The 19,094-nt window shown below is 44.0% G+C and overlaps 1 protein-coding gene across 1 annotated transcript in view; it reads left to right on the top strand.

Annotated features, from left to right (window-relative positions):
• The window catches only part of LOC137320498 (small conductance calcium-activated potassium channel protein 2-like), a 147,114-nt gene extending 128,541 nt beyond the window's left edge, over positions 1 to 18,573 (top strand). Inside the window, exons 7-8 of the mRNA XM_067982189.1 lie at positions 8,802 to 8,871; positions 18,001 to 18,573. Coding sequence (XP_067838290.1) covers positions 8,802 to 8,871; positions 18,001 to 18,288 — 358 coding nt within the window. The 3' untranslated portion in view covers positions 18,289 to 18,573. The remainder of the gene's footprint in view (positions 1 to 8,801; positions 8,872 to 18,000) is intronic.
• Positions 18,574 to 19,094: the final 521 nt, after the last annotated feature.

The raw sequence follows: 19,094 nt of genomic DNA on the forward strand, positions 1-19,094 counted from the left end.
GTTCCTGACGCCCCCCCCCCCCCTCCTTCCTAACTCACATTGCCAGGGACTGTTTCCATGAGTCCCCGGTGGTGGTCTGTCATCACCGATTGACCACTCCAGACATTCCTGCCGACTTGGAGCAGGAGTCAGTGTCGGGGGATGCAAATGGGGCCTAGGAGATAAAATCTCCCAGGCCCGCTTCTGACCCAACAACTCTGATTCCCACCCTGAGTTAAAATTGACCCTTTTAATGCACTTGAAGGCAATGTGAGTGCAGTGATAGTGGCAGCACTTCTGTATGTACCTGTAAAATGTTCTGTATGCAAAACGTTTTCTTGAGCGAACAGGATTGTATTGCAGCTCTGGATAATGGTGGGTCAGCATTTATTGGACATACCGCACATAAATGAAATAAAGCAGAGGTGATATCAGCCTGCATTAAGTAGCATAGCCATTATCGAGCATGAAATGCCAGTCCCTAATGGTTATGTGTGTACAGAACTCATCCTTCTACTCATCTAAAACTAGTTCCTATGTTCCTTTACCATTAACAGTATTGATTATAACAACAGGCCTAATCTGTGTGCACTGATTGAAAAATACAATCTATAATTGAAACAAAAGCACCACGTCAGCAAGATTTAGGTGATATATCTTGATCTAACCCCAGCTCTTGGAAGAGTTGAAGGGTCCTTTTATATTGGTATGAGTCGGATGTTTGTACTGTGAGTCTCTCACAGTCACCATCAACCACGTATAAACCGTCCGCATTCACAAAATACAGCGATTGGGAATATGGCTATTACTAGATCTTCCTGGTGGCTGAATTTAGCGCATCTGACAAGCCAACGTTAGGGTTGCCACTAGCTGAAAGAGAATCGCTCTTTGGGAAACAGTCGCACAAACACTGCACTCACACCAATGTAAAAACAGTTTTAGGGGAAACAACCTAAACTAGTATGGTTGAGAGGGAGGAATAAACAAAACAGATCAAAAACAATGGAAATTAATGACAAAAATAGCGGAAAGATCAAATAAGAAAGATTGGGGGTTATATCGGATAACTCCCGAAAGTGGGCATGGGGATCGTGGTTTGTGATTAACCCGTGCCCGGTCGTTGCAAAGCAGGGGAGGGGGAAGAGACCCTCCAGACATATGCTCCCGAGGAAGTAGAGGATGAAGTCAATGCCAGGCGCATAGCACCATGAACGTGGATGCAGTGCAGGAAGAAGTTCAAAGCTTTAACACGAGTGGTCAAGGTGAGTGAGGTCAACTGTCAAGTAGCGTATCCTACCAACTACATCACTAGCCGCATCCACTGCTCCACGCACTACACCCCTCATCACCCACATACCAATAAACTCTTTCCATCAGTACTCAACTCTTCCAATCAGATGTTTGCTCTCACCCTCACATATTACCACTGTTGCACGCCGCACACCCACAACTCACAGATCACACACACTGGCAGCTATTCAACCATGTCAGCCACATCACCCAAACATTTTTCAGGACATTCACCGACACACTTCCTGCTTTCTTGCAGGAGAAGGTGGCACATAGCAGGAGGCAGCAAGTGGCAGTGGCTCCATGGAACATGAACCTGCTGTCCTCTCTCAGGATGACAGCATTCCTGACCCATCCGCCACCTCACCAGTGCCCTTGCTGCTACCTGTCATCTAGCCAGCCCACTCCCTGTAGAGTATTGAAACTTTATTATTGGAAGATAGGAACAGTAGGCCATTTAGCCCCTCGAGCCTGTTCCGCCATTCAATGAGATCATGGTTGATCTGTGACCTAACTCCATATACCCGCCGTAGCCCGATATCCCTTAATAACTTTGGATAACAAAATCTATAAATCTCAGATTTAAAATTAACAATTGAACTAACATCAACTGCCCTTCGTGGAACAGCGTTCCAAACTTCTACCACCCTTTGCGTAAAGAAGCGTTTCCTAATTTCATTCCTTCAAGTCCTGGCTCTGATCTTTAGATTATGTCCCCTTGTCCTAATATTCAAGTAGAGGAGACCCCCAAAAACAGGTACAAATGCATCAGCAGTCAGAAGCAATAATCCAACAATTAACCTATAATTCCTGCATGATCCCTTTAAATAGCACTTGTGGGGGGGTCTTCCATGCTGTTTAAGATCTGTTCAGCTGTGCAAGATTAAGACAGTGCATTGGCTGGAGCTGGAGTTCCAAAATCGCATCTGTCCCTTTAAATCAGCGTTGCATACTGATCTACCGCATATTCTTCCTACTTTATATGCTGCCGGCATTCGTTATCTGCACGTGTACAAATGCCTTTACCAACATGGCGTCTGGCGCACATCATGCTAGAAGTGTGTTTGTGCATTCTGGACGGCATTTTGGGTTCTTAGGAGTCTGCATAGCGCCTACACAACGGGTGTTACACGGCCCAATTTAGACCCCATTGTTTTGCTGAATAGGCCAAAATGTTGTTATACACGTGCACGGAGTTTTGGGATAAAGTTCTGGAGTTAGCACAAGATAGCTTTGGATGAAAAAGGCCCTTCAGTGGAATTGATCTCATCCTTCTAGAATACTTATCATTTTCCCATTACAGAATCTGCGGAGTAATTTTCCAACTTAGTGGCCCAGAAATTGCTCGGAGCAGCGAAGCAACAGTGCTCGTCCCTCCATTGACCCACTAACTTACTGGGTGCACTTCCTTTAATAGGAAGCAGAGAAGAGCCCAGCGTTAGCTCCAGCGAAGAGGGGACCCATGGGAGAAGTGAGAGCATCACTCTCTCCCCTTGACCAATCAGATTGTAGCGTTTTTGACAGGCTGTGAACAGTTTCTGAAAGCAGGAATGGAAAGTCCAGGAAGTGAAAGGTTCAACACTAAAATCATTTGTAAAAACAGTTATAGACAGCAAAAAAAGAGAGGGTGAGAAACAATCAAATTAAATAAAAGAGACAGAAGGAAAAAGTTAAAAAAGAAATTTAAAAAATTTTTTTAATTTAAATTTTTTTTAATGACCAAAAACTATTAATATAAAGAGTACATCTTTAAAAGTTAATTTTTAGTTGTTTGGCAGTCATTAAGACTTAGGCTATTAAAACTTAGCTTAGACCTGGGGCTCAATTTTCGGATGTCCGAGTGGGTGCATTCGTAGTGGGGGGGCTCCGAAAATTGGGGATTCCCGGGGCGGGTCCGGAGGCCGGCTCCAACCCGCCCACTTCCGGGTTCCCCAATGACGTGCTTAGATGCGCGCGCAGCCCCCGCATGCGGGACTCCCGCCGGCTTATCCCACTTAAAGCAATTAATTTGATACTTCAGGTCGTTAGGAGACCTGATTTGGAGGATATTTTAGGAGGGGTGGGATTTTCAGGTAAACTGAGACTGTTTCCCGTGCTGGGGGTTGCATCCACCAGCCTGTGGCAGCTGCAAAGGTCCATTTGACAGGTGGCGGGGGAGACCCTCACTCATTGCAGGAGGCCACTCTGTCACTTTGGACAAAGTTTGGCCTGCACCACCCTCCTCCTAACACAAAAAATCACAAACTTGCAACCTCAACCCGGTGTGCAGACTGATTTACCTACCTTGCAGACCCCCTCAAACATACATCTTCCGGATGGGGGCCGCCATAGCTGCAGTCATGACCTCCTCAGAGGACGAACAGCATCACCAGCCTCGCCAGCCACGCCGTCCACCTCTGACACGTGAAGCTCCACAACATAGTGCTGTGACACATCCACCTGCACAGCAGGAGGGAGGGCAACCGCAGAGAGAGATGCGTCGCAGAAGGCACTACCCTCGCCACAGGGTCTACAGACTGAGGCTCAGCTTCCTGGACCTCTCTGAGGTGCACACGGAGGCTCAGAGTCACTTGACATGTAGTCGTGGACATCTGCAGCCTCCTTGATGCTGAGCTGCTCCCAACTGGCCCGAGCATCATCATCTTACCTGTCGCTGTCAAAGTCACCACTGCCCTCTATGATTCTATTGCAGGCAATTGGGACTAGCTTAGTGGTATAAACTGGGCGACATGGACATGTTGGGCCGAAGGGCCTGTTTCCATGTTGTAAACTTCTATGATTCTAACAACTTCTCCTCCGCATCCTTCCAGGGTGCCAACGGGGACATCGCCGGCGTCTCTCAGTCGTCTGCACAAAAGAGCCCTGCAAATAAACCACACCCACTCTGCAGTGACACAATGGGTGGCATCAAATGTGGGTCTTCATGGTGATCCTCAGGCATGGGCATTATTGCACAAACCAGACAAGATTTGCAAAGGCGTGGCAATAGTGGTGATAACAAATTTTTATGTTTTTTTGCAAAACAAACAAAAGCAAATCAAGAACATGACATTTTGCCTTACACCCTTGTGCATCCCCTTTGTGCTCACAAAACCTTAGCCTTACGTTTACGGGAACCCCTCCGTGGTGCTACCCCTGTGGCTTCAGCAGAGGTAGTGGCAGGTTGCTCTTGTCCATGCCCTGACCGATGAGATGCTTTGCGCGGACGCCCTCTGGATTTTGGTGCCCGTGAGGGCCCCTCCAAAGACTGCTCCACCTGCACCTGTGCAGGGACAGACTCGGCTACCTGGAGAGGGGGCAGCATTGCGGGTACTGGTTGAGAGGGGGGCATCGGGTGAGACGTGGGAGCGCTTTGAGTGACGTCCCCACTTCCATGTCCCCTTTCACCATCATCCCTCTCCTGGCCCAGGCCCACATCATTACTTCCACCCTGCTGGACGACAAGTTGGAGGACTTGTGTGAAGCCTTGGAAGGCTACTTGTAAGGTATCTGTCAGCCTGTTAGGCGGCAGAATGTTGCTCACCCTGAATCCAAACAGCCGTTGTCAGGGCCTGAATGGACTCATTGTTGAGCCGTGCTTGAAGCTCGATGGAGGCTAGCCTTCCCTCCATCGCAGACCTTCCCACACCTACCCGCGACACTATCTCAGCGATGCCTTCATGATCCTGTGGCACGATCTTGGAGATACCCTCCTGTACCTGTGCCACCATTCCACTCATGCTGGAGTTGGACTCCTCCATCCTCTGCGCGATTGTGGAGAGTGCGCGTGGCAACTGTTCCAGTACCTCGGCAACGTGCTGCTAGCCCTCAATGGCTCTCCTTTTCATGGCTGGCCCCCAGGGTTCAGCATCTGGGTCCAGCTGAGCAAAGCCTGGAGAAGAGTGCTCCCGCCGACGCGGACTCTCCAGACGCGGCTGCCCCTGCCACCAGAGTCTGCTTGCGCTCACATGTGCGTGGTGACTCACCATGTGCAAGCCCAACTAAGTGAGGACGGGGACCCACCGAGGTATGTGTATCTGCACTGGTGGATGGCTGGCTCAGATGTGACGATGGACCCTCAGAGACCGGCAGGTCCTCTGAGGAATCGCCCTCCACAGTCACGACGCTCACAGATGGCCCTGCAAGAGAACAGAAAGCAATATTAGGCATGTGGACAGATGTTGAGGTGCTGCAGATGCCAAGTGATGCTAAGATCTTTCGCTATCATGAGTGCTGAGTGTTAGATTTCTGTCACCAGCCGCTTGTGCAATCCCAGTCTCGGCGTCCGCCACGGACAGGCACTCCAGCGTCTGGCTTATTTCGCGTGCCTGCTGCTCCACGTCTGTTAAGGCCACCTGGTGTGGTGGGCCCCCTCCGGTCCTTGTCCTCTCCCGGGAATTCTGCCATCTCTTCTCCTATCAAGGCAAAACACAGAGGCATGATTGAGTGATGGTTGCATAGTGACCCGCTGCATGCATTGGTGTGGGTGGGGGTGAGCATAAGGGAGATGCATGGGAGGGTGCGTGTGAGACATAGCCATGAGATTGTATGAGGATTGGGTTGCGTGGAAGCATTCAAATGGGAACTGGGGCGGTGAGTACGTGCAGGCAAGGTGAGGATGATAGTTGAGTGGATGTGAGGAGTGATGCGAGAGCGTTGTGGTGGCAGTGCAGAAGGAGTTGTGTGGTGGTGGAGGTGATGTGAAAGATGGAGTGTGGGAGAATGCGTAAGGAGCAGCCTTGCCTCTGGGCTGCTCCATACTTCAATATTGTTTTTTTGCTGCAGGAGGAGCATTGGAGGACTGCCCCTTTAAATAGGGCTCCTCCTGCTGACAGCCTGTGATGCGGGTGTGCAGTGCGCCCGCTGCACAGGTTTGGAACGGGAAGCCCGGAAGCACGTGTAAGTACCTTCAATTAGGCTGCGATCGCGTGCAGAGCGCCCCGAATTCACTGGGCGCGTTACCCACGCGCCCAGTCGACCCCCCGCTGCCAACCCGCCTCCTTCCTACTATCGGGCCCCTGGTATTTTTAAGCATTCCTGTTTTGTGGTGATCTTAGTTACTTTCCATCTGAACAGATGAGCAAGTTGGCGCTTTTTCAATGATTTCACTGATTACAGCCAGTGATATGCCTTTAATTCAAAGCTGTTGTTTTGCCGGCGAACCAGTAGGAGCAAGTTTCCGATTTCCGCGTTTCACTGCACATTTGTGAACACTGGAACATGCTCCTCGATTTCACCACTAACAACGGTGAACGCTGTCGAGCACTCCGTTCTTTTCCAAGCAATTTCTGCCCCAAATGTATTTTAGAATTAGCAGTCACAAATGGCATTTCACTTCGTATGGCTTTTTAGTCATGAACGCTCTTTTAGGAGTTTACTTTGGAAACCTCAAGCTACTTAATCCAATTAGTAGATTTAGGTACAATAGAGGGAGGTCACATTTTAAGGGATCCTAATATCTTTTAAAAAAGCAAGTAAAACAAAAGCTTTAACAAGCTTCATCTTAATCTACAAAATAATGAGATGAGTTTTGAGGAGGTACCTAATACTTCGGGGTAAAAGGGCTTTTAAATAGATTGATTCTTGTCTTTCAGATGAATTGAATTTCCTATTGAAAGTGCTGTACAGCTTTGTCCAAAAACTTCCCATAAATGTTCAATTTGTGAGAAAAATACAGCTATGCAAAGAATTAGCAGACCACATTGATTAAAGTAATCGCAGTATTTCAGACCTGAGATTATAACCTAATTTCTGTTCATAAACTAAAATAATTTACCATAACTTAATTTCCTATAATTACTGTTTTCATGTATAAAATTAGTTAATTTAAAAGTAAGGATCAACTCATCATGTCCCAGTACAATGCAACAATTAACAAGCATAGCTTCAAAATAAATATGTTCCAAGAAATAATCAACAGAAGAAATAATTCTTCAAAGTTATTCTGTATTGGCGAAACTAATGTCATAAATTGCTTCAGATCACATCAATCCATTTATAAATTTAAAAAAGCGCACTGATGTGTGATGTACACGTTTTTAATTCATTTAGGTGAGGAGGATGCCGTCCTAAAACTGGTTATGACTCTCTTTAGCTGCAAGATGTTTAAACTAATTTCTTTTTAATAGGAATTTCACTTATCACTGAAGTTACATTGGATACAAACTTCTCTTAATCAAATCCATTTCAAAGTTTACAGGGCTGGTATCAGGCCACACGGACATAGGAATACTTCAGATGTGTAGGGCCAGGGGTATTCAAAGAGGAGTCTTAGAAATATTTCAAAACCATAACTGGGTCTGGATTCAATTTGGCCCACTGCTAAATTAAGTTGGTGCATTTCGAAAGAAGGCAAAATTTAACTTGAAAAATTGCAAACTTTTTGAATTCAAATAATAGAAGTAATGGTTTCTTATTAAAATGATCATTTTGAAAGATTTTCAGTCATGACTATGTAATTTAATTAATTTTATAGTTTTACTTTCCTTTCCCTGTTTTCCACTGATAATGTCCTGAGTGGAACGTCAGTCTTGTGCTGCACCTGATCATTTAGTGGCACCATTTATTTAAATAGAAGGAAGCAATAACATTTTGGCAATGAAATTTAAGGCGTAGGTTCATGATTTTGAGCGTCACAACAGTGAGTTTAATCAGGAACTTAATCAGCTCTCAAAATTCAAAAAGGTATGTGAAAGATTAGTCTTGGGAATATACATTAATTCAGCTATCTGTTAAATATAATCAACTGTTAGAGGTCCTAAGTGAAGTGGGTTTGGGTATTGTCAACCCAGTTTCCAATGTTTCAGATTTGTTAGCGGCAAATTTACTTCCAGAGTCCAGAGGGAAAGTGTGTTAAATGTAATTAATTGTACCATAATTGTATAGTGGGGATCTTCTGAATCTGGATTAAAATGGATTTAGGGCGTTAAATGTTAACATATGGGCTGTGCTAAGAGTGCTTGGTTCAAAGTGGGAAGTGCTTGTTTCCTTGTACAGCTGTTCTTCAGCTTGTTAAGCACATTTAGAAAATATTGGTAATCCAAATTTCTTTTATTATATGTGTATATATATCTTATAACAATGTCACCTATTGTATAATAAACCATAGTTTAGATGTCCCTAGGATTCCAATTAAACCATCACTAAGATATTCTGTTTTGAGGAAATGGAAAATATGCTGAACTTTGGGGATAGTCTGGGACTGATCTTCTTCCATCCTATGTCTATTGGTCATGATACTTAGGCTTTTAATGAATGCCTAAGCTTTGGTCCGACATTTGTAAAGTCTTTTTTTATCATTATTTTATTTCATCTGAAGCTATGGCTAATATAATGTAAAAAGCATACATTTCTCTCTACTACCAACTTTTTCCATGTCAAGGAAGCATGCTTCTCATTTACCAGACAGAAGAGTGGTTTTGAATTTTTAAAAGTAAGAAAATCATTGTTCATGCAGGTGGTTTGCTCTGGTGAATTTTACTGCATGTTCTTTTTTGAAGATAATATTGAAAGATTAAATGAAACTAACCAACTAAAATGAATCTTGCATTCAGGTTACGAAGTGTAAAAATGGAACAAAGAAAATTAAACGATCAGGCAAATACTTTGGTGGATCTTGCTAAGGTTAGTAGAATTCATTGTGAATTTTCTAAACTTGCTTAAAAAGTTGCATTTTGAAATTATTTTGGATGTTATTTTCGAATACTTTTCCTAACCACGTAAAGAATTATTTCTGTGATTCTAACATTTTTGTTTTTTAAAGTATGCAGACATCATAATATGTGTTTCTTTTTTATTTATTATACTTCACGTGCAATGGCTAAACCAGGCAATCTAATAGGGAAAGTCGTTGGAATGATTTGTATTTCCCCTGTTATTATCCCCCCCTCTCACACTCTACGTATTGTATGCTGCTCTGTCTTGTTCTTTTTCCCAAGTCATAGGAATCAGTCAGTGCAGATACTTCAGTAAAGGAAATCCTATCACAAAAGTACTTTATTTCAACTCCCTTTGCACGATTGAGAAATTTGTCGTACAGTTACTTTGTAGGGCTCCATTGGAGCAGGTGGAGCAAGCTCAGAAGCTACAGTTATGGAGGAAGGCTACAGGAGTAGTTTCTATCTGTGCTGTTTTATCCCTAAAAAGATGATTATTAAAAGAACATCTATTATGGACCTCAGAAAAGAAGAGTTCTCTACCTAAAGCCATTTAGGCAGTATGTCAGATGGCCATCGATCTAACGGTGCACACTTTTACATCGTTGTCAGAGACTAAACAGAAACTAACAAGGATGTCTCCAGTCTCAGGTGGTGGACACATAACAAAGGTACAATTCAAGTCCATGGTCCAGCTTCATGTAGAATTTCATAAAGTGTTAGCTCCACACCCATGACTGAAGGGAATGTACATTTATTTTTACTTAAAAAACAGTCCGGTGAGCATACACTACTAGAAAGAAAGCAGGAAAGTTCTCCAGTAGTCTCCATTTTCAGATAGCTGGTCTTAAAAGGAATCTATCCATGATATTAACTTTATAGGAATCAAGTTGCAGAATCTCCCATTGCTGACCTCTCTGCCAGAGGACCAGTCCTGTATGTGCGAGCAGGTCAGCATCAGGCTTCAGGACCGCACTTATCTCAGATTCCTACATGGATGGCAGAAACCATCTTTGCATCTCTAAAATAAGGTTTTTTGAGACACTGTCGCTAAAACACTCTCCGACAGATCAGCTAATCTGGTAGATACTGCTTCAACAGAATTCTCAGAGATGGAAAGGCAGGGCGAGTATTTTTGCAGGTATCAGAACGGAGTATCAATCTTAAATAAGCTAACTCTGACTATTGTGGAAAGTACTTAGGGATCTATTTTGTGAATTAAAATTCCCGGTGTGGAGTTTCATCAGATGGGAGCACATAGCAGGAATTTGAGCGTGACGCAGGATTTTAGTGAAAGAGTGCAAATTTGTAAAATTACTCCCAGGTAATTAGTTTGATGAACTTTTTAAAAATGACATTCACGGATCTCATCTTTATTCATAGATTTCATCAGATCATGAGTGAAGCAGATATGTTAGACGCTGGTGTCATTGGAGTCGTTTATTCAAAGTGTGTTTCTGCTGAGATTTGCTGAAACAAAAAAAATAAGACCCTGTGGATATGAATTTTTAAAAAGATTTTTAAGTTTACAAAAAAGTACATGGGAGTGTTTGGGATAGTACTTTTCAGTCCTAATACCTACCCCCACAGTTATTGCCTTTTTAAACATTCATTTGTCTCCTTAAGGAAACACATTGATATGCAAATAGATTAGAGTTTAGGGAATTGTTTGTTCCCTAACTCCTTTCATCCTCATATAGGTCAGTCAGTTCTGCTGTGGGCAAACAACACCATAATGGTATAGGCAAACAAGGAAGGACAAGGTATCTGACCTTCTGTTAGGATACTGAAGAGATAGACACTGGTACAAAAAGCACGGTTATGAATCATTGCTTGGCAGTAACACAAATCACAGAGCAAGAGCTTAGTAACAGCCTCCTGACAGGCTTCTGTATCAGGAAATGGCACACTATATTTTATAAATGAGACTGTTATCAGATCTATTTTCTGGTGCAGATGAGAAGGCAAATTGAAGTTCTTCTGCTATAAGGGCAAACACCATGGAGTGGACCCAATCTTTCTAACAGGGCTCCTGTGTGTTTTCCAACCAATGTGTGACTTCATTAAAAAAAACACAATGCCTAATCTTAAGGTCTCTAAATCGGACATAAAATGAGAGGTTTCAGATGTCTCCCTCCTGCAAATTCACAGCTTTATTTTCCAATCAGGAAAAGTCTCAAAAAAGAGATCTGTCAACCTGCACTTTCCAATCAACAGCTACTGATCTAGTTATTGAAAGGAAATAGAGTGCCCAAGGTCTACTGTGATATGTGATTCCAAAAGTCCTTACATTCCTGAGTCAAATATCAAGGGTAAACTTTAGTTCGCATTATTGGTTTGGTCTAGAGGAAAAATCAGCATACTATGTGTCTCAGATTTACTTTAGATGTCCTTTTAAAGAAGACCCAGGATTTCCAAGCAACAATGATGCCAAACTACTGGATAAGAATAATAACATTGATTCAGCCAATTAACAGTTGAGTAAATCCTAGCTTGAAAGGAGTTTTGATCCCATCAGAAAGTCTGAGGGATGCCTCACATTGAAATTAATTTGCCTAAATTGATTGAGTATTATCCTTTCTGATTATGGTGAAGAACTGAAAAGTAAACAGGGAATGCCACCTTACCTTACAGGGAACAGAAAAAATGAACTGACATTGTCCAGTAAACTGTACTTAAATTCTGTTTCTTGTTTAGCTTTGTACTCGGTCCCCTCATCTAAGTCATTAATATAGATTGTAAACAGCTGAGGCCCAAGCACTGATCCTTGTGACACCCCACTAGTTACAATTTGCCAACCCAAAAATGACCTGTTTATTCCTACTCTCTGTTTTCTGTCCGTTAACCAATCAAGGAATATCATTGATAGAACAGGCTTAATCTTTGACAGGTTATTAAAGATCCAAACTAAAGTGCAATGAAGTGGAGCTTTAAGGGTAATTTTGCAATCCAATGCTCCCAGCAGGGAGCTGTGCTCCCAGGGAGTGTGCGTTAGAGAATCAGAGCTACAGAGTTCAGCTCTATCCCTGATCTGCACTCTCTGTGAGCATGGGCCTGATTTTAGCAGGCCTGCGGGTTTCCGGCGGGTTGGGTTTCGGGAGTGTGGTCAACACGCTCGGTGAAATTAGTGGGTTGCTCGCGCGATCGTAGCAGGCAATCCACTAATTGGAGCCACTTACCTGCTCCTCCGGACTCCGCGCTGCTGGTCTGCGCGTCGGGCGGGCTGCGCATGCGCAATACGATCTGTCAGCTGGAGGCTCTCTAGTTAAAGGGGCAGTCCTCCACTGACAGATGCTGCAACCAATAGAACACATTACAGCATGGAGCAGCCCAGGGGGAAGGCTGCTGCCAGTTTAATGATGCCTCACCCCAGGCATCACCAGATGGGGTGAGGAGGAGGGGGAGGACAGAGATCTTCCACCCGGCGGGCGGGAGGAAGCGGCCTGCCTCTGCCACCAAGAAGGCCTGGCTCGAGGTGGCAGAGGAGGTCACCTGCACCACCAACATATCGCCCACCTGCATACAGTGCAGGAGGCGCTCCAATGACCGCAGTAGGTCAGCCACAGTGAGAACACGTAGTCTTTCCCCTACACTCCATCTGCCACAACACTGCCCCCACCCCACATCTGCTTCGGCACCGCCAACACCACTCTGTCATATCACCCCTCATACTCACTCAAACCTCATCCTCATCTTACCTGCACCTACTCACCTCGCCAGTACTCATCCCACCACTACCACTCAACCCAATCCTCATACAATCTCATGGCTCTATCCCATACGCACCCTCTTGTGCATCTCTTTCACGGCCAGCCTCACTCAACCTGCCACCACCTGTGCTGCAGCCACAGGGCATGCATCACATATGTGCAGTAGGCAGCGTAAGGCAAACGTGTCGTGAGCATGAAGGGGATGCACAAGGGTGTTTGAGGGTTTGTCATGGGTGTTACCTATATTGAATTTCAGAACAACTCACATCACACATTATATTGGCACCACCACTGCCATGTCTCCGGGAATACTGTCTGTTTTGCGCAATAATGCCCGCTCCTGGGTATCACTATGAGGACCCACCACTGATGCCACCCATCGTGTTACTGCAGAGTAGGTGCAGGTGTATTTGCAGGGCTCCTCCGCGCAGACGACTGAGAGACATCGGCGGTGTACCCGGCAGCACCCTGGAAGGATGCGGAGGAGAAGTTGTGGAGGGCAGTGGTGACTTTGGCAGCGACAGGTAAGCAGATGGTGCTCGGGCCAGCCGGGAGCAGCTCGGCATGAAAGAGGCTGCAGATGTCCACGACTACATGTCGAGTGAATCTGCGCCTCTGTCTGCACTGCTGCTCGGAGAGGTCCGGGGAGCTGCGCCCCGGTCTGTGGACCCTGTGGCGAGGGTAGTGCCCTCTGCGACGCGGCTCTCTCTGCGGTAGCCCTCCCTCCTGCTGTACAGGTGGATGTGTCACAGCACTCTGTTGTGGAGGTCCACGTGTCAGAGGTGGACGGCGTGGATGGCGAGGCTGGTGATGCTGTTCGCCCTCCAAGGGGGTCATGACTGCAGCTACGACGGCCCCCATCCGCAATATGTACATCTGAGGGGGTCCGCAAGGTAGGCACATGTCTCCGGACCCCGGGGTGAGTGTGCAGGTTGGTGACTTTGACCGTCAGGAGGGGGGTGGTGGAGGCCACACTTTGTCCCAAGTGACAGAGCGGCCTCCTGCAATGGGTGAGGGTCTCCCCCCCCACCCCCCCCACCTGTCAAATGGACCTTTGCAGCTGCCACAGGCTGACGGCTGCAACACGTCCAGTTCAACTAGGACTGTTTCCCCCAGTGTGTGAAACAGTCCCATGTTTCCCCAAAATCACACACAGTCCCTTAATCAGGTCAGTTAATGACCTGAACAAGCGAAATAAATAACCTCAAGTGGCATCCCGCTGGCTTTAATTGCCTGCGGGATTCCCACCAGCGGGGGCTGCGCACGCACCCCCGCACGTCATCGGGGAACCCGGAAGTGGGCGGGATCGTGGCGCGATCCGGTCACGTGCCTGGATATCGGGATTTTCGGGGCACCCCCGCTGGAAACGCACAGGAAACCCGACGGTAAAATCGAGCCCCATGTCTCTGCATTGGGAATGTGGGATTGTGGAATCTCCACTTATGTATGAGTATAAAGGTTTTTTAACCTATTTTTAATCCTTTATAGTATTTCTAAAGAAGAAGATGTTAGTATAACTTCTTCCCATGCTTAAGATATCTCATCACCCTGGAAATCCTATGTGTCCTTTATTTGGAATCTGCGCAAAAATGTATTCTACCTGTGGTGGAGTGTTAACACCCTGTTACACGCTGTGCCACTCTGTGCTGAGTGTTAACGCCCTGTTACACGCTGTGCCACTCTGTGCTGAGTGTTAATGCACTGTTACACGCTGTGCCACTCTGTGCTGAGTGTTAATGCACTGTTACACGCTGTGCCACTCTGTGCTGAGTGTTAATGCACTGTCACATGTTGTGCCACTCTGTGCTGAGTGTTAATGCACTGTTACATGTTGTGCCACTCTGTGCTGAGTGTTAATGCACTGTTACATGTTGTGCAACTCTGTGCTGAGTGTTAATGCACTGTTACATGTTGTGCCACTCTGTGCTGAGTGTTAATGCACTGTCACATGTTGTGCCACTCTGTGCTGGGTGTTAATGCACTGTTACATGTTGTGCCACTCTGTGCTGAGTGTTAATGCACTGTTACATGTTGTGCCGCTCTGCAGTGCTGACGTCATATCTTCAAAGCTCATTACCCCATTATCATCAACCAACCTATAACAATAAACCTGAAACATAATTTAATACCAGTCTAATGCAGTACATTTTCTTTGCATTCGTCAATGATACCAGTCCAGCAAATAACTGCATTAAAGCATTCCAAAATGTTGACCACAGTGTGAGTCTGTCTTTTAGTAACCCTTACATTTCAGTGCTTATCTGAAAGATACAAAACATGCAATACATGCACCACCATAGGTCTCATACTAGGACTTGGACATCACTGTCTGCATTGCCTTTTTTTTTCAATTATCTGATGTGCATAATGTACATAACATTTGTTTCATATGTGATTGTGAAGCCTTTTAATGTGACCTTTTGTGTTTTATTGCTTTTGATTAGCTGGTGTTTGATCATCTTAAATTATGCTGGGCTGTACAAGAAAAGTGATACATGAATTTTGGATAACTCTTTCTCTGTAGCTTTTAAGCTTGAACATCGTTTGCAGCTTATATGACTAATTTCAAGCTTATTATATTTAGAATTGGCTTTCTACATTGTTTTTATGTAGTTACAGCTTTACATAATAAGGCTGATTTTATAATTGTAGGCGCACTGCCCACGATTTTCCATTCATCTTGGACAGAAAATCGTGACGATCATTCAGTAATTTCTGAATATACAATCCTAGCAGTGAAGGATCCCCGCCGGGAGCATTTCATAAAGTTGGCCTATTATGTACTGAGATTACAGGGCTGATAATGAAATGCAGTGCTGCAGCACTGTAGTTACCGGGCACAGAGGCTTAAGGCCTACTCTGCAACAAATGTGCTCAGCGCACTACAATATGGGCAGGATACACCTAGTGCACCAGAGGCCTGTGCACCAACTGTGCGGGAGGCTCATTAAGACCAAGAGTTTTATTTGAATTGATAGTGGAGAAATGGGAGGGCAAGTTACAAAAAAACCTTAGGATAACCGCTTTGAAAATTGGCCACTGGACGCCAAGCAAATGAAAGGACATTAAATGTTGGGTGGCCCTCTGGCAAGAAGAGGGCCACCCAGGAGAAAATTTTTGATTTTTCCATCTGGGCTCCCCTTCATTGGCCATCAGCACCCGTTGTCAACAGGTGCTGAGCATCTGGAGTGCTGCTTTTGCTCCACAGTTACATTATGAGAGGACACCAAATTTAACCGCGTTCACATGTTGCTGCTCTCTCTCATGATAGCAAGTCAAATATAAGCTCCAGGCAGCCCCTTCAAATGCCTGTACATGTGGCAGAAAGACAGCCCAGTCAGACTGTCGAGACATCAGCATAGAAGCACTAGAGCTATGGCCTGTAGCAGGTCCATCTCAGGATGTTGGTGCAATAAGCCAATGGCCACCGCAGTGCCAAGAGATTCATTTACAGAGTTAGAGACTAACCATTTCACATGTTCCTGAGCCTCAGGTAGAGCTAGGAAGAGTATGAAATATGCCCCAAGGATGTCGATCATCACACAGTGTCACAGGTGGGTAAATTGAGTTGAGGTACACGTCAGCCATGAACTCATTGAATGGCAGAACAGACTCGAGGGGCTGAATGGCCTACTCCTGTTCCTCTGTCACCAAGGGGAATCACAATGGTGACAACCTGTAATTATTTGCAATTATAGTGCGGCTTGTAAATTAATGTAAGTTTTTTGTAAAGTTAATGCGGTTGGTGACAATGTTCTTGTTACAGTTTGGACATGTTTAGTATGAAATGTAATGAATGACAGCTGTGTGTTTTGTTTGGCCAACAATTTTTGGGAATGGGCAAGGGGATAATGTTGACAGGACCGCTCATGCATTGATGTGATTCTCAAGAGAAGGTGTCCTAAATCAGCTGGTTCCAAATGTTTCATGCCACTAGCACTGGCTTCCCTCTGATACCTCTTCTTGCTGCTGTTGGCTGCCTTCAGCCCCTGGTGTTTTGGGCACCTTCCTCCTCTGTGGCTTCCACGAGAAGGCCTCTTTGCAAAGCAAGGTTGAGCAGCAAGCAGCACACCACCACTATTCTTGAGACACAAGCCAGACTGTTTTGCAGAGCCACCCCAAACCAACCTAGGCACTCGTAGTGTGCCTTCAACATTCCATAACCCTGGTGGCAGAGTGGATCTCATTGTAGCAGTGCTCTGCTTGTGTCCTAGGGGGGGAACACAGGTGTCATCGGCCAAGACACCATGATCCAGCCAATCACTTGACTTTCTGCTTGAAATAGTGGTGACACTGAATTGCCTTAAGATAAAAGCACTGTGGCAGCTGTCAGGAAAACAAGCACTGATATGCATGCTGCAGTGTTGGGTATTACATAAGAGCTAGACATTGCGGGAACCTTTCCTGTCCACGTAAGCAACCGGAGAAAATCCTGTTAGAATTACACACCCTTATCATTCTGATATGGGGAAGCTGATGAACAGCTTGCTCGAGCAAACAAAGCATCAGTGGCCTGCTGAATGTCTCTGTGTACAGTCAATTGAGAAACGTTGTAAATATCCCCAAAGCAGCCTGAAATGAGCCTGTGGCATAAAAATTTAGTATGGTGATTACCTGTTGAAAGTTGAATTAATCAAAGGAGAGCAAATTCCAGGGAACTGGGATTAGAAATTTGAGGAAAGATATTGACATTTTAATTTCTTTTGTTTGATAGTTTGTGATGGAGTGTATTATCCATTTTTAATTTAATTTATTTGGGTCCAATCAACCATACCTGTTTATTAATTTTATTATATTCTTCATTCCTTTAATTAATTTTCTTGTGTGAATAATAAATATGGCTGTTATTTGTGGTTGGATCTGAAGTTTTTTAAAACGTATATTTGTTATTTATTTTTGTTCTTTAATGGAAGACCTATCAAACACTTAGGGTTAAAAATAAATCTTTTCTTCAAGACTTTGATATTGGCTTTGAGAAAAAAAAAATCCATTGTTGAGATTGATATATGGGAAAAGATAATGCCAAGAATTGGGATTGGGACCTGTGAGAATTTGTTCACTGCTGAATTTACAATGTGGATATGTGACTTTAAATATTGAAATGTGGAGAAACATAAAACAGTTGTTTCTGTTAGAATGGTCATTTATTGATTATTTTATGACGATAGTTCTGTTGACAAACTCCAAAATCATTTGCATTATGATTTGCTGTTAAATTGACAATCTTGATTTTTCATGCATCATTCATTGTGTTTGCAAAATGGCAGATCATTTAGAATAGACCTGGCTTTAATGATTGCTGTTAACTCGGAACAAAAACAAATTGTTTCTGGAAAATACTAAGCAAATACTAAAATTTCCAACTATGTTCTTTCCCCTCATTTTAGACACAAAACATTATGTACGACATGATTTCAGACTTGAATGAAAGGAGTGAAGATCTTGAAAAAAGGATTGTAACATTGGAAAATAAATTAGAGACATTAATAGGGAGTATCGAAGCTCTACCTGGACTGATTAGTCAGACAATCAGCCACCAGCAGAGGGAATTTCTTGAAGCTCAGATACAACACCATGACAAACAAATTACCTACAGTGCTGAGCGGTCACGGTCATCAACCAGAAGGAGAAGGTCCTCCTCGACTGCTCCACCAACTTCATCGGAAAGTAGCTAGAAGTGAATGTTTTAACCACAAGAAAGAACTTTTTTTTGCCATCATATGGTTGATATTTTAGCTTTTATTGTAAAGCCCTAACAATACTAAACAGTGTTATCCGGGTTCTGATGTCAGAATCCAGGGAACCTGAAAAAATATTTTAGGCCAAAAGGAGTGAGTGCTCTCCTTCAGATGCACAGTGAATGCACCTAACCTGCTATATAGATTGTTTCTTCTGTACAATTCACTTGACTTTTTACTCACGCACTTCAACTGACTTTACTAATATATAATATAATAAAAAGAACATTTCTGGATATTTCTGTTTGGTCAGTTTAAGCCCATCTCTTCATGGGCACAGCTGCAGCAGAACTCAGGTGCTCAATTGATAATGAACAAGAAAGTGTACTTTGTTCCAAGTATGACTATTACATAAGTAATGCCTTTTAAAACACAAATGAAAAAAACACAGTTTATTAAAATGTCAAACAAAAGCAATGTTCACCTTACCCCATAATTTAAAAGAAATGAAACCTTTTGTACATATATATTGAAAAGACTGTTAAAAGCAGACTGTTACAGTGGAGTTTATTAGTTATGCACAATTTGTCTCACATTTATGATATTCAGTGAACTATTACCTTAAATCCACTTTACAAATGAAGAATAGAGTAAAACAAAAATTATTTAAAAAGGGAAGTGGGCAAAGGAAACAGGAATATACACAGTGATCATGTAACAGTACAAACCACGGTCCAGTCAAGCTGTTTTCCAAAAGTAGACTCGATTACCATCAGGATCACTATATTCTCAGGATAAGTACT

The sequence above is a fragment of the Heptranchias perlo genome, chromosome 4 (assembly GCF_035084215.1).
Source record: "Heptranchias perlo isolate sHepPer1 chromosome 4, sHepPer1.hap1, whole genome shotgun sequence".
Taxonomy (NCBI): domain Eukaryota; kingdom Metazoa; phylum Chordata; class Chondrichthyes; order Hexanchiformes; family Hexanchidae; genus Heptranchias; species Heptranchias perlo.